General features: G+C 42.4%; 1 protein-coding gene across 1 annotated transcript in view; it reads right to left on the bottom strand.

Annotated features, from left to right (window-relative positions):
- Positions 1-16,720, bottom strand: part of LRRC7 (leucine rich repeat containing 7) — a 136,199-nt gene that overhangs the window by 32,341 nt on the left and 87,138 nt on the right. The window contains 4 exon segments of the mRNA XM_065655878.1: positions 8,104-8,219; positions 8,626-8,755; positions 13,171-13,243; positions 15,287-15,431. Of these exon segments, the coding sequence (XP_065511950.1) occupies positions 8,104-8,219; positions 8,626-8,755; positions 13,171-13,243; positions 15,287-15,431 (464 nt within the window).

Below are 16,720 nucleotides of genomic sequence, written 5' to 3'. Positions count from 1 at the left end.
GTTTAAACTTTAAAATTTAACGTAAAGATTCTTAAATAGTGTTTATCCAGATGTTTTATTCAGAGCCTTTTTTTTCTGTGTAGAAAGAGAAGAACTCTTTCTTTTCAAGTCATACCTCTATCTATTTCCACTTTAGGATTCAGCACCTGTAAGATCAGTTTGAAAAGTCAAGAGAAGCCTTTGCCTGCATGGGTTCCTGGGGATGTTTCCAGCGCACTCGGGCTGGGAAGTGCGTGTGAAAGGGAGGACAAAACTGGTGAGTGTGCTTCAGAACCCACGGGTGCCAAGGGCATCTCTGACCTGCTTTTCCACCTCCATGATCAACTGAAACACAGAATTCTTTATTTTTAATTCTCCTTTGCCAATAAGCCCGGACACCTATTTATAAACGTCTGAAAAGGTCCGATTTTAAGGAGCCTTTAACAAAAAAAATCTCAAATTAAAGATCAGAGAATGGAGGCACCCAGAATCATTACTGGCTTTTGAAAATGTTCAGCCAAGATAAGCCTTGGCCTCTTTTTCTAACTGCCATTTCTTTTTGCAAGTTTAAAACTGCTTTTTAAATTGTGCACTGCATGAACACTTCTCCCTCACCCGTACTAACGATGCACGTGCAAACACTGACTTTCATGAACAACCAAATTACCAATGATTTTGCATCCATACCCACTTTCAAAACAAGGCCCACGATAATTGTCACTTACATTATATTGAAGTATGAAAGGGAAATACAGAAATGTTCTTCTAGCTTCACCAGTCAAACTAGTGCCATGCTGCAGCTACCAAGGATCACAAACCCTCGTTCTGCATGGACGTCGATGGGCACCTTTCTACATCCTACAGGCCAGGTAGGTGTAAATCAGCATCACTGCTGGTTTCAAAGAACTGGCTCACATCATCCTCAGTAAAGGATTTGGCCTCCTCTGAAGAGAAAACTGTTCATCAGTACTTGAAAAAAGTGATTAATCCGCGCTGCTTTCGCTGCTGTAATACCTGGCTGCAGTCAGGCAGCAGCACACAGAATGGAAAGGTGACGGCTGTGCTGCTCAACGGCCTTTCTCTTACACTTAAATGCTGAAACTTCTCACTAGACAGTTTGGAAAATTACGCTTGTAATTATTTTCCTAAATCTGAGGGAAAATATATTCACAATACTACATGAAACTGTATGGGTGCACAGAATAAAGAAAATAGCCAAATTAAATTAACTTACAATTCAGATACAAACTATGCTGTTTGAAAATGACTTATTCTTACTGCGGATGGTGCTTGACGCAGCCTGAATAAACCCCCGTTGCACGAGGCCGTTTCTCTGCTGGAAGGTGCTGGTTGGTGCTGGGAGCAGCACTAATATCAGAAATACACCCTGCATCCATCTGCACCAGAGACACCGAGGCCGGGGAAAACAGCACCTCTGAACCTTCAGAACAGTTACACCCCTGCTGACGCTTTCTTGCGCGAGCAACAGTTTCACTCCTGTGCAATTTTTTAATCACTAATAACTTCAGTTTGCAACCTCTTCAACTGATTTGTAAAAAGAGCTGAAAATGCCACAGCCAAATTAAAGAAATCTCTTAGTGCTATCGAGGTTGTAGCCATATTAATGAGGTTAAATTACACATAAAATCATGCGAGCCATTGGTAAGCAGGAAAGTTTAAAAGTTAGTAACAAAAACATTCCTTGTAAGGTAAACCCTGAAGCACCAATTGATTTTTTCAAGAAAAAAACCATACCCAGTAATAGTTTGGATATGTTCTCTTGATAGTGTTTCATTTTCACATAGAAAATGTTTTCTTATGAGAAAAAAGGAGAAGAGATTTCCCCTGAAGTTCCTCAGGTGAATAAAACCAACCTAAATCACGACCTGCACACTTTTTGAAATGACAGCCCTAAACATTAAATAAGACTTGGCGGCCTCAGAGAAGCTCCGTGTCAGAGTGTTACCTCATTCTGGAATGAGGCTTTGGAATAATTCCTTCCATTATTAATCCTAGATTACATCTTTTGCATACTTTGCTAAGTTCTTAAGGGCTAAATACTTTACGAGTACGCTAATGAATGTTATTAACGGAACACAAGAAAAGCAAAGAGAACGTCATTGATACTGTTCAGTTATAAAAAATACCAAAAGTTGATATTTGAGGGGTCTTAGAGGGCAAAGCTATCCTTTGCTTTTATTGTAAGCCCGCTGAAAGACATAATTTTAATTTTCTTGGCAACAATTGTTTTTCTCACAGTTTTGTAAAATAACCCACTACATACTTTTACCAGGTACTAAATTTGGGGTTTGTTACGCCCTAAGTAAGCAAGCTCAGAGTACGGGAAGAGTTTCCACTGGTTATTAGTCTGAGTAATACAAAGACCTTACCAAACACCTAGGGAAATACTTTCCAGATTCATTGATGCGTATATTATATTTTGGTGACACTCAGAAAGAACTTTCAAATAATAACCCAAACATGAAAACCTCATGTCAAAACATGCTGAAAATTAATCATAACAAGCAGCATTATCAGTCAGTCGGTCAAGCCCAGAGATAGCTGCTGTTTGTGACAGTTCTCCAAGGTAACTCTCAGAAAATTGATAATGATAGGGTTTTCAGAGTGTGCAAGTTCACAATAACATGATTCATGTTAACTCATCAACACACTGTTCACAAAACCACTTGTGGATATATATGGCCAGAAGTAATTACCTCTTTGGCAATGAGCAATATTGTATAATTAAATAACGAAAGAGAAAAAGAAAAGGTACACCAGGGAACAGCCTTTTTTTTTTTTTTCATGGATTGTGTAATCTTGGGATCTTTTTTCATCTCACTTCTGTGGGTGAGATTCAGAGCAGTAATTGAGTGCAAATACAAAAAGGTGATGATTCTTTCAGCTCTTCTTTAAGAACAATCTAAAACTAAAAGAAAGGTTACTTACCAGTAACCGATGCTCTTTGAGAAGTGTAGCCCAAATGTACATTCTAACAATTCTACCTCTCAATCACAGGACTCAGACCTGGAAGGACTCTGAGGAGAGAGGAGAAGCAGATGGAAGACAAATGTATATGTGGACTACACATTGTGAAGAACACCGGTTACTGGTAAGACATCTTTTTTTCTTTGAATGAATCCCACGTGCACTCTTACCAGTGACTGAATCCAGGCAGCCACCCCCACGGACTCATTACGTGCTGGAGGACTCGATATCTTTCATGCAAGTGTTAATTGCACAGCTATTTAACAAATGCCGCACTGGTTCTTGAAGCGCTGGAGACAGTGTTATGCCTGGCAAAGGAGAGGACGAACCTCCAGGTGTCTGCATGGACATATCTGCAATCAAACCTGCCCTGGCTGAGGAGGGTGAAGCCACCTGAGCTCCGGGCAGATGCACATTAACCCTCATCAGCCTCCACTTTTGCAACCTGATGGCAAGTCAGCATTCAACCCATCATTGCCTTTTATTGTGTAGAAACAACCAAACACCCAGGGCTGAAGAGCCTGTAACAGGGTTGAAAAGGTTTGGATCTGGAAAGAAAAAAGGAGAGAGGACTCCCAGCTATGGAGGTGAGAAGTATACAGTCTTAGAGTGCATGGCATGGGAAAGAAAAGCTGGAGTCTAATTCCCTGGTTAAAATGGAATTCTAACATGAATGTTTGAAGAAAGTCCTGGACCTAAACAACTTCTGGTCACTAAAGGTCAGCAAGGTCCATCTTATGGAGGTTCCTATCTTACGATGAAGGCCTTCAGAAGACATGGAACAAGAGTGAGAGCCTGTAGCAGCTGAAACCATAGTGTTAAAAACGTACTGGAGAGGGAACAAACACTGACCCACCGTTGAGCAAAATGTGTTAACTCACAAAAATTTGAGATTCCTGTTAGCCTGAGTGGCAAAGAGGTCTATGTCAGCTTTGCCTCCTTCCTGAAAGGCATCCAATCAGGATTTTAGACCAAATTCCCCAAATGTTTCTGATTTTCATACACAGACAAGCGCCAGATGATGCAAGGGAGGGAGAGCTCCTCTTCTCCTCTCTCCATGCCACATCACGGTTGTCCATCACTCCACGCGTGAGTGACCATTCAGGGAGCAGACTGCAGATTTTCCATGCACTTTGGCAAGGCAAGTTCAAAGCCACCGATATCCCTGTACTCTTCTTGCCCTGAGCCAGAGTACGCTCCCCATGCCATGAGGAACGTGTCCAGAATGAACATTTTTGGTGGCAAAAGGGCATCTCTCAATAAACACTTGAGCAGCCCAGCTACTAGCAGAGAAAGTCACAGGGTTAAAGGCGTAAGAGGCTGATGGATACACGAGTGCACCATTTACTGTCATAGTTGTAGACACTGGAGGTGAAATTTGGTACGTGATAAAGTAGAAGGAGGTGACCCTGAGGTATCATTCCCTGGGATGAACCTGCAGTGGACAGATGCGCAATGGTAGACTGTGTTCCCTTTGTAAAACTACACATCTGTGATGATCAGCATGGACTGACAGTCATGCTGACAGAGCCGGTTCCTCTGCAAGGAAAATACCGTGCAAAGATGCATGAGCAACTGGACACGGAATCCTCCCTGGTGTCAGGAGGAGAAAGTCATAAAGGACTGACCAGATAAATTCTGAAAGAATATGCGACCATATGCACAGTCCATCCCCTTTTGTTGTACAGTACAGGGATAACAGCTGCTCTTCAGACCTGTGCAAAGCTTGGAGCTTTCAGGCCAAAAAGGCTGCACCGGCAGTTTTTGGTGTGAACGAGCCTTGGAACAGGCTGACCCACGTCCCCAGAGCCCATCACCACAGGATGAAGTACATGCACTGACCCCGTGGCTCTAGAATTATTGCCCTCGTGCTCTGCTCGTGCCTCTCTGTCTCTTGTTCCAATGGCTGGAAGGGCTATCGAGGCAAAGGGCCGGCGTGCTCCACCTTCTCCTCTCTCATTTCTGAAGCAGGAGGAGTGCAGGGGCAAAGCTGCTGTGCTAACATGGAAAGGTTCCCAGCAAAAAGCACAGCTCATGCACACTCCTTGTTAATGTGTACATGTGGACTCATTCAAAGAAAGAATGGATATCGCGTTAATGTTAATATGAACATGAAAATGGGAAAACAGATAAGTAAGAAAAAAAAAAAATTCAACATTAGGATGGTATCTGAACTTTGTCCAAACTGTTTGGTGCCGAAACGTGGAAACCCTTTAGTTTCATTAAGGTTGGAAGTTCCATAACAAGAGCATTATCACAATGTCTCAGCAGGGCAACATTTAACCTCAGCTGGAACTGGTATCAACAAAGTAGGAAAAATTTACTCCCCAGGCCCTTCAAGAAAAGCACAGGAGACAATTTAATCAGGTTTAAAAGTCGAAGGTCTACGGTCTGAGTCAGCTCGTGTCTCTCCTGGTCCAGACTGCGCTCTCCCACTAGTTCTACAACTCTTACAAGTCACTCTCCAGTATTTCAGGTCGACCTAAGAGAACAGCTTCCCACCCCGAGCAGCAAAGGCCCCGTTCTCCTGCCCTCCCCACACCCTTCAGCCCGACCTGCCTCTGGGGTTTGCCAGACTCCATGGTGAGCAAAAGGACAGCGAGGAGTGCCAGAAAATGAACACTGCAAGAAGAACAGCAACTTCTTCCCTTTTCAGTGAGACAGCTCGGCCCAGCGACGTGTCCGGCAGAATGCAGGGGCCACAGCCAGCAGTGGGAAGGACAGCAGCTGCACATCCCGCCCGAGGAACATCACATCATGGGGACGCTGGCCCCGTAATCACCTTTCTCCACAATGGAAATCCCAATTCTCTCTTATACCTGTGCAGCTGGGGAAAAAGGCCAGTGGGGCAGGACCACTGTCGTGGCGGCACCCAGCCGTCAGGGCGGTAAACCTGGCCTGCTCCGAGCACCGCTGCCGCCTCGCCCCGCTCCCACCCCTGCGACAGCACTCAGAACCACTCATTGCACGCGAAGCCATGGGCCTGAAACCGCCACCTGACCTGGCTGAAACGTAAAGGAAAAAAAGAAAAGAGAGCCCAGTGTTCTACCTCCCCAGCCCATGCCCACCCTGTGCCTCCTCCTGCCACTCCAGCTGGCTGGGCAGCGACAAGACGAACCAGCCACTGGAAACGTCCCTCTGAAAATTCACCGTATTCCCGACAGTCTGCTGCCGTCTGGGTCACGGACGGACTCGGGAGCAACACACGCCCGGACAGAACCGCAGGAGGACGGGATGGGTACGGGGAGGCAGGGACCGGTACGGGGAGGCAGGGACCGGTACGGGGATGCAGGGACCAGTACGGGGAGGTAGCGACGGGTACGGGGAGGCAGGGACCGGTACGGGGAGGCAGGGACCGGTACGGGGAGGCAGGGACCGGTACGGGGAGGTAGCGACGGGTACGGGGAGGCAGGGACCGGTATGGGGATGCAGCGACGGGTACCGGGATGCAGCGATGGGTACCGGGAGGCAGGGACCGGTACGGGGAGGCAGGGACCGGTACGGGGAGGCAAGGACCGGTACGGGGAGGCAGGGACCGGTACGGGGAGGCAAGGACCGGTACGGGGAGGCAGCGACGGGTACGGGGAGGCAGGGACCGGTACGGGGAGGCAGGGACCGGTACGGGGAGGCAGGGACCGGTATGGGGATGCAGCAACGGGTACGGGGATGCAGGGACTGGTACGGGGAGGCAGGGACCGGTACGGGGAGGCAGGGACAGGTACGGGGATGCAGCGACGGGTACGGGGATGCAGGGACCGGTACGGGGATGCAGCGACGGGTACGGGGAGGCAGGGACCGGTACGGGGAGGCAGGGACCGGTACGGGGAGGCAGGGACCGGTATGGGGATGCGGCAACGGGTACGGGGATGCAGGGACTGGTACGGGGAGGCAGGGACCGGTACGGGGAGGCAGGGACAGGTACGGGGATGCAGCGATGGGTACAGGGAGGCAGGGACCGGTACGGGGAGGCAGGGACCGGTACGGGGAGGCAGGGACCGCGAGGGGGGCTGGGCTGCCCACATGGGGGTTTAAAGTGTTGCCTAAAATACAGTTTCAGGCTCTGTCTGTACAGACAAATGCACAAACGTAGGCTGCTGTGCCGACACACCGATGGGAGAGCTCCCCGTCCCTGGGAAAGCAGTGCCATCCAAACCCAAAACCAAGAGACACAAGGTTTGATGCTGGGACTTGGACATTTTCAACGCAAATCAGAGTTAAGTTGTTATAACACAAAATTGCAGTGCGGAAAACCATCTAACAGAATTAAGCAGATAATTTTGAACAAATGTATTACAGGGATTTCTACATTACTCCATTTTATGGTCAACCTTAATTTCAACTATGAAATCGATGACAGTAAATCAGACATGGATGTGCAAAGTCCTTCCCCTAATTTTTAGTGTGCACGGATGATAATTACTGGAAACAAAATTGTAATCACAGCCCATGTGTTGCACTACCAAGCAAACTTATATTTCTCTTGTTGTACTGAAAATTAACATATTCTTGGAACATACGTGTGTATAAATTTCAAGGAAAAGATGCCTGTGGCAGCACAGGGTAAGTATCAAGAAAGGCTCATTTTAAGCACTTCATTTCTCAGGGGAACAGTCACGTGCATAAGAACAGAAAAATCTGGTGTTTTTTGACAAAACTTTTGCTCTGCTGAGGGAAATAGAAAATTTTCTTTTGATTTCAGTGGAGTCAGGGTAACATTGATAACATGCTAGTGAGCTCCAGTTTAATGGTTTCCTACATATCAGCTTGTCATAATTTCTTAATCATTAAATATCACAAAGTTATATACAATTTTAAAGCCAAATATCAGGCTTTCACCTGGAAACAGCAGGAGATATAAACAGGTCTTAATCTATGAAAACACAGTGAGACCCAGATCTTGGCCTCATTCGAGGTTTTTTTTGGACATCAGTGGAACTAAGACCAAACCATAAAGGTTAAAAAAATAAATGAAGATTTTTTTTTCCTTATAGTTTAGGTAAGGTAATTCTAAATATAATTTTAATAGTTTAAAATATATTTTACATAAACGTATTTTACAAATATCTAAAAATAACAGTTTAAATTTTTTTAAAAATAAATGCTTATAATGGGTTAGAAAAATTATGTGAACTGTACCTGTTATCGCTCAGATTTAACACCCTCAGCTTCTGCATCTGACCAATTTCATCAGGAAGAAATTCCAGCTTGTTAGAGCGCAGAGACATCACTGTTACGTTTTTACAGCTTCCAATCTATAGGAATGCGAAAACCAAAGATGTTAGGACAGCTACTTTGATAACATTTATTATCACTAATTTTTTCAGTTGGGAGGTGGACGAATTGTATTTTTACTATAACTGACAAAAAGCAGAAAATACAGAATGTACAGTCAGAAAATAATTCCCCCTCTCTGTCAGCAACACCAGGGAAATGCCCAGGGTCGCTTGCACTGCTCTTCTGGGTGATTCTCTCACCTTTACATGAATTTACTAATTTACTGGTTTTACTGTTTTACCACGAGTATGTAAGAAAGATGTGGTCTTCCCCACCATGCAGAAACAACTGCTTTCACAGACATTTTGTCAGAGCAGGGATGAAATCCTGGGCCTACCACAAACCATTTAAATCTGTATTTTGAAAACAGAATCAGGTTCTCACTTCTCTGGGCAGTTCGGGGAGGAAATTCTCATCCACGGCCAACGTCCTCAGGTTGTGCAGGTACCCAATGGTGGAGGGTAAGGACTCCAACTCATTACAGCTGCAGTCAAATTCTTCTAATAAAGATAAACTGCAATTGTAGACACACTTGTTAGATGCTGTAGAAGGGCTAGGTAACAAAAATTAACAATCTAAAACCTTTGAAAGTTTTAAAGCGTCACTACCGCAGACATCGTGCCCTGAAGAGGGAACCTTTATTGCAGAGAAGTCTATAATAATATGATTATTATTATATTTTTATTATTTATAGTATTTATATATATTATATATAGTATTTATAATACTATATTATTATATTATATTAGGGATGCTGTTAATCGATGTTATCCAGTAAGGCAGTTGAAGAGAGACCACTTAGTTTCCCCACATTATCACTCTTAATTTTTGTCATAAGGAAGTATTCTCAGTACCTCAGACAGACAGTGACAAGGGCAATTCATATTCAGCTGAAGAATCAAACCAAAAACTTTATAATCTTAACATACAAAGACAGACAACAGGTAAAGAAATCCTGCAAGTGAGAGCAAAAGAAAGGGAAGCAGAAATTGCGTCCAGGGCGCACTCCAGCTGATGCATTTGGCGTAATTTCTAATACACATCAGTACTGAAGAAAGGTGAACTCGGATCCAAAATCAGCAAAGCAACCTCAGCCTGTTGCAGTCAGATACAGATGTCGTAAAAGTGCTTCTCTTTCACACGTTGAGAAAGCTGGCTAGATTGTCGTCTTCTGTCAAATTATATTGCACATATATTATGCACATACACATATATATACACATATACATATATATATATAAATATTCTGAAGAAATATCTACTGAATCTCTTAAAACATTAGGCTGTCTATAAAACTCCTTGAAATGAATGCTGTATGAAATGAATCCCCTCAGCTCAGGGACTACAAGTTTTGTGACCTGTTACAAACGCCATAATTCCCTCCTTCTGCCGCCCCTTTTCTGCTCCACGTGTACTGCCTTTTTCTCTCAAATGCCTTAATTAATAGTAAGGTTAAATGGCAAGCAATTATTTCTTCCTCAATGTTTGTCGTCTCCGTGTCCGCTGACGGAGAGACTAGGTGCCCAGGGGATTGACGGTGTGTTTTTCCAAATGTTTTGGTAGAGCTGACACAAAGCCGACCTGTGCTACAAACCTTGCTGCTTAGTCTTTGTATGAGTCACGGCTGCAGGACTGGACCTTCACTGCATATCTAACTTACCTTTACTCTGGTTTCTTACTTAAAAAAAGGCCTTTCAAATTTTATGAAGCACAAAACCAGAAATAGCTACCCCTAACATGGAATTCTCAGAACTTTCCTCTAATTGCCGTATTTCAGTAGGCTGCAAAGCCAAAGTGAGTCACACTGCCATTAGTGAGAGGTGCATGGAATCTACCCAAAAGCTCTGCCAGGTTTTGACTGTAGCTTTTCTTTAATACGAGCTTTGTATCCACCACTATTTATTTCAAACAGATGCAAAACCATTTCAGTAAAGGCAAAATTCGGTCATGTTTACCTACTTCATACAGAATATGTGCTTGACAGAACAAAGTCCAACTGGAAATTTAAATTAAATTGCAAGATGCACACATTCTTCCTGTTACTGATAACACAACCAGAAAAGCTTGAAAATAGATAAGCTAATTCAGAACTACTATGTGTCCAATAGCAATTGGAAAATCTGATACTCTGAATTGTGACTCTGGAAGTTTCCCCGACAGTGAAGAATGGCTTTATCGGACAACAGGATTTGATTTGAAAGGTATTGTCTGGCACAGACATTCTCAGCTTCTTTCCTTCCTGGCGACATCAGTGGAGAAGTGAAGACAGGGACAATAAAAACAACCAAGTCAGTGTGAAACTCTGTTTTATCTCCGTAACCACCATGGTTTAAAAATATGCGCTTCAGAAAGTCATTTTTCATACGTTGTGCATGAGAGTAAGTTGACAATAACAGCTATAATTCTGACAATGCTAATTTAGCTGAAATACCATTAACGGTACTGTCTTCTTGAGCTACATTCAGATCGTTCTTGATAGATTTAAAGTAAGGCAGAAAAAAAAGCAGATGTACACGTGCTGTTCGGTTTGGCACCTGTTGCAATGAGGCAGCTCCCAGTACATGTGCCAAGGTACATGAGGAATATTTTTAGGCAGACTAGTAGATATTCATGGAGAATGGAGACTGCCATGAAGAAAAGAGTAGTTCCAACCCATCTCAGCCCCATTTCATGCAGTCACAGCCCTTTTCTCCCAACAGAAAGCTGCCAGAGCAGCCCAAATCCTGAGCAAGCTACACCCACCACTTGGCCAGCATCAGGCAAAAGGCATTTTACAGACCCAGGAATACAGGAATCCACTGATTTTATGAGGAGCGTTTTATTAAGCTGGGTCTACCACACATAGTACCCTGCAGGGCCAAACTCCGAACGCCCTTTGAACAGGACTGCCAAAAATGAGGGTGGCAGATCACCATTAGCAACATCAACTCAGCGCAGAGGTGCTCGCTGTGCCATCGTGGAACCAGTTCCCTCCTCCACATCGCTGATCTGTGTGTGACAACATCCTCGGCAGCGGGCACCACGTCGATCGCTCGGGACAGAGAGACCCAGTAGGAAATGATCCAAATGGCTGAGTCAGAGCGAGGAGGTTCATTGCGATGTGGGAGACACTGCCCTCATTAAATGAAAGCACTTCATTTAAAAAGCACAGCAAATCACTCAAAAAATCATGTGATGATATTAGGCGATTAGCCTACTGCTCTGCATACACACGGTTCAGAGCAGCATCTTTAAAAACATAATGAAGGCTCCATGACGAACAATAGTCAAAAAATACTAGGTTAAAAAAAAAAGGGGGGTTCCCCTTCAATTTGAACAATTCAATAAATAAGAAAGCACCTTCACGACAGGTTTTAAAAATTGGCCCCCAAAATTGTTAAAGATAATGTTGGACATTTTGTCAACCTTTTCGTGTCCCAGTGTCCCAGTACAGCTTTGAGACTCATGAGATTTCACTGCCCATCAGAATTTATTGCTACACAATGTTTATAAGATTTCCCCTTTTGTGATTCATACAGCCAAATTTTAACACACTCCATGAATATCACACAAACCTAAAGACACTACAAGAAGTACAGCAGGGTAAGCCAAACTGAGCTTTCAGTTGCTACAGTTGTAATAGTTCACGAATTTGGATTTCTTTTTTTTTGACTGGCATACTAACAACTAATTTATTATTGAAATTGTTACTATAAAATGGGTGCAGGAGTAGTAAAGCACTGGCTGTGCAGGTTAGAGATTATTTCATAGTATCATAGAATTGTCCAGGTTGGAAAAACCCTTTAAGATCATTGAGTCCAACCATAACCCAGCCCTGGCACTGCCCCACGTCCCTGAGAACCTCATGTCCGTCTGTCCAACCCCTCCAGGGCTTCTTGTCCTGAGGGGCCCAAAACCGACCCCAGGATTCGAGGTTTGGCCTCCCCAGTGCTGAGTATTTCTATTCTAGAGACCTCACTGGACTATGATGGTATTTGTGGACAAATCTGCAGGATGCCTTCTAGGCTTTAATTTTGGAAGCCTCAGAACAGCTCTGGCTTAAGAAAATGACTCGTAATGGAACAGTTTGTTGAGCTACAACCAGCTGAACAGACACCGAGAGCACAGGCAGAGTCTGTGAGCTCACAGGTGCCCCACTCCCAAATGCATACAGCGTTTCAGAAGTAAAATATGTGGAGGAAGAGGCATCCCACAAAAATATCGATGTTAAAGATATGTTCTACTAGCAAGGGATATGTGTAGTGTGAACCAATAGAAAGAATTGCCTCTTTCCATACCTGGGGACAGGCTTGTGCCCGCCTTGGATTCTACAATAAATGGCAGATTTCATTTAGCAATAGGCTCAAGACACACAGCAATACAAGGCAGAACTTTGCACCAGTGATCATGTAATATCTGACAAAACGATGGCTAAAGGGCATCGTTAGTGCTTCTCATAATAAGATTACTTAGATGATACTTTCACATTTTGATGTATACACCTATGAAATTGTCATGACTTTTTCATTCATGCTACTGCAATATGTTAAGAAATCTTCATATAGATGAGGTTTACAGGCATTTTCTTTTCAGCATCAAGTGCCGGCTGTTGCTATGGAAACAGACGTATTCCCCCAAATACTTCTACTCTTCCTGCTCTAATCATCTAAATTGCAAGTGATTCATACAGAGAAATATCTTTGTTCTTTTTCTTAGAAAATGTGATACATTTCATCTTCCTATCACTTACACCAGTATAAGTCCACAGAAGTAATAATTTTGCTCTGAATTTAAATGTTATAAGCTGGCTGTTAGGCACACATTTTGAAATTATGTTAAAATTCAGTACATCTTTGTCTTATTTTTTATTTTAAAAACGCCACAGTCTGCAAGAAGAAGGGAAAACACGTCATTTTACTTAACGTTGAAAATCTCGAGACTTATACTCACTTTCCAATTGCATTGGGCAGAATCGTAAGCTGATTGTCATCGACTTTTAGAGTTGTGAGCCTTTTCAAGAGTCCTACAAAACAGGTAAGGAAGAAGTAACACAAAAATAGTTCACGTTCATCTTTTTACTTCCTGGAATCTCACATATCCTTAAACAAACCATGGTTTCTAACATGGGCTCACTTTGATTTAGATTTCTAGAAGACATCTGTATACAGGACAGTACGCAGAGACATTCTCGTTCCACTGAAAATATGTTTCATCGATATGAAGCGCTGACTAAATGCTAAGCTGGACTGTGAGCTGCAATATTAAGTGTATTTCTGTCTTGAAAAAACCAGTATCCTACGTGTGTAGGAAGAGCAATATTTCTACTTATCTATTAACGTTTCAATTGAATTCAAGTCCTGTTGCCTTGATTAGAAGGTGCTCAGGTCATAACAGGCCATCAGGGAAATTATCTAAAGTAAACACTACATTTATAAATGTACTTCACAGTGTGTAGGGGTAGACTAAAAAACAGAATTAGACTGAAAACCTCAATTCTGAAGGCATTTGTATATGCAATTAATTCTTATCATTAAAAGAATTACTACATATCTAAGTACAAGCAGATGCGTAACTGGGTAACATTTATCAAGAAGAGAATGAAACTTCTGCTTTACCAGCGTGTAGCAGGAGAAAACAATCAAAAAGACAGAAAAAAATGGGAAAATATTGCATTACAGTGCTAGAAACAGAGCTTGAAACAGATTTCCACCTTCTGGAAATTATCAACATCTCAAAATCTGGGGTTTTTTCCTGAAATAATTTTGGATATACTGAAATAGGATTCTTAAACTATTATTCGAAATTAATATTGAGAATAAATTAACCACCAATATAGAGAAAAATGTTAAACTGAATGTGCCATAATACGAAAGCTGAAGCAAATGAAAAATATAATGAAAAGGGATACTAGGAATAGTACTCATTTCAATTGCAGAACATTTTTGCTGAAAACTTTTTCAAAAATCAACATGTTCCAAGAATCACCCAGGTTTCAACAAAATTTTCTTTGAAGAGGAAAAGGTTTCACCAAACGGAATTTCAGCAAGCTCTCATCTGAAAATGCAGTATTAAAATAACTCTGTTTGCTTTGCTTCTGTTAAGTCTATTGCCATTCAGTAAGAGGAGTTTGGAAACGAGAACTGAATATATCTAACTGCAAGAATGCATAATTCAAAATGTTAACGTTCGTTCCTTTTGCACAGGAGCTAAATACCCTCTAAAAATCAATCTGCATATGCATATCAGAAAACCACATAAAGCAAAAATTCTAGAATTTATGGTGAGATGCAGAAGACCTGTAACAGACAACTAGTAACATGCGTGTGGCACAGCATTATTAGTTAGCAATATATTTTGAAGTCTTGGCTAAGTTAGTTTAAAATTGGGGAATTTAATAGTTCCATGTTCAAAAGGACACACTTCAGAACGTGAAAAAGAAGATGAGGATACAGTGGGCTCATGGGCTGGAAGCAACAGAGGAAAGATATCAAGTGTTTCTGAAGAAAAAATAAGGGATCAAGACTGAAGTGGAATATCCAGATGTATAGAATGATAGAATGGAATGGTATATCCGGATGTATAGACTGACAGACCTGCAACCACTTAGCTTCCAGAATTCCTATATATTCTAAATAATTCCAAAATTCTCTGCATGCAATATAGTCCAAAATGAAAATGAACAGTTTGAACTATTTCTTTGTTTAATGCGCTCATATGGAACTGCACCACTGTAACCAAGAGCAGCAATTTCCCTCAAGAGTTCCACACACGTAATCGCTGCTATACTTACTTTCAAACTTACATCAGACCAATTCTATCTTTCTTTGCGTATTTTCTTTAAAATAGCAAGCGAGAAAAATCAACACCTTCTAACCAGGGATATTTTTACTGACTTTACAAAATGGTCTTCATGGCCTGTCCAGACACATGTGTTTCAAACTCCTTTGGAATTTAACGGCAGTTCTTGTTCCAGCTATTCTAAAGTCTCACCATTACCAAAAAGAGAAAAATATTTAAATGAAATCCTCATTCGTAAATGTTACAAGAAACGCTGAGCTTTTCTCACCTATGGAGTCTGGCAGTTGCTGCAACATGTTGGATGACAACAGGAGATCTTCTAGTCCTTCACATCCCGAAATGTCCAAATCAACAGTTTCTATCCTGTTTTTTGACACATCCAGGTACACGAGCTGTTTTAACTTTCCTATAGACTTAATAGCATGTTACAAAGAGTTACTTGAAGAGATATACACTGCTTGCCAGGTAATTAAGGTTAATTAAAGACAAACAATAGCAATACAGGCTTGTACTGAGTTATCTCAGCATCCTTTTAAGCAGATCTGTTTCCCTGAAGCAGTGTCAGGCGTGGTCCGCCAGCCCAGATAACCGCAAAAGGAACCGTACCAAACCAAAGGACACACACCAAACTAATTACTGTGGTCCAGATTCATTACATCTGCTGAAAGCTTGAGTTCTCAGCCACACGGCTGTATTACTTCTTCATTTGGCCACAGATCCAAAGGGCATTTCCTCACAGTTCCCGTCTGCTCCTAAAGGCAGCCCCAAAGGCCCCCGAGGACCGACGGGCAGGTAAAGCTTTCCTGTGTCAAACTGATCCTCTGAATTTTATAAAATCTAAACCTAGACTTTAGATATTTGTAGTTCAATTACGAGCAGTTAAGCCCAATGGTGCACTTTTGTGAATACAGTATTCAACGGCCACTATAACCTCAATGAGCAACGTGACCGGAATTCTGCCCTAATTTCTTTGAAAATCTGTGCAGCATGGAAGAGCTGAAGCCTGGCAAAGCAACCTGCTGTGGGGTCCGTTATCGTAAGATGGTCGCTTCATCCTAGATGTGAAATTTCACCGAGAAAATCAACAAAATGATGCTGTTAATTTCCTTAAATGAAAACCTGCAAGTGGAAGAGCAAAGAGGGGTCACTGCTGGGGCTGGAAGAAATGAGGCGAGGTTTTGTATAAAGGGTAAATCTCCCTTTCAGCCCAACCTTTGCCATTCTACCCACGTTAATAGCGTAATACAATCTTTGTTTCTAGGACAGGCTACTTTTTCAAAAAACTGAATTACCAGCATCGGAAACCTGACAAATCTCAATCTTAAAATCAGTTACCAGTTGCTATTTTCTTTCTATTTTTATCCATCAAAATTTAAAGCTAATACCAACTGTTTTAAACCTCTTCTTTTGGAGAAGGCTTGCATAAAACATCATCTAGAGTCTACCAGAATCTGGTTCAGGGAATGCGAATTATTCACTGAAAATAATTACGCTCCTTGGGATTCAGTTCCATAACCTACTGAAGATCTTCGACTCTAAACACCCTCTCCAGGGATTACGACAGCTCAGCACGACATGTTACACTGGATATATTGACCAATTTCATTGCGAATAGAAAAGAAACAGAATAATGGTTAAGATGTCTGTGCCCACACTCTCATATATCTGATACTTCTTCTACTCAGTCACACTGCGGCAACAA

This window comes from Caloenas nicobarica, chromosome Z (assembly GCF_036013445.1).
Source record: "Caloenas nicobarica isolate bCalNic1 chromosome Z, bCalNic1.hap1, whole genome shotgun sequence".
NCBI lineage: Eukaryota > Metazoa > Chordata > Aves > Columbiformes > Columbidae > Caloenas > Caloenas nicobarica.
Note: the sequence above shows the minus strand (reverse complement) of the source record. Positions and strands in the feature narration are given on the sequence as shown.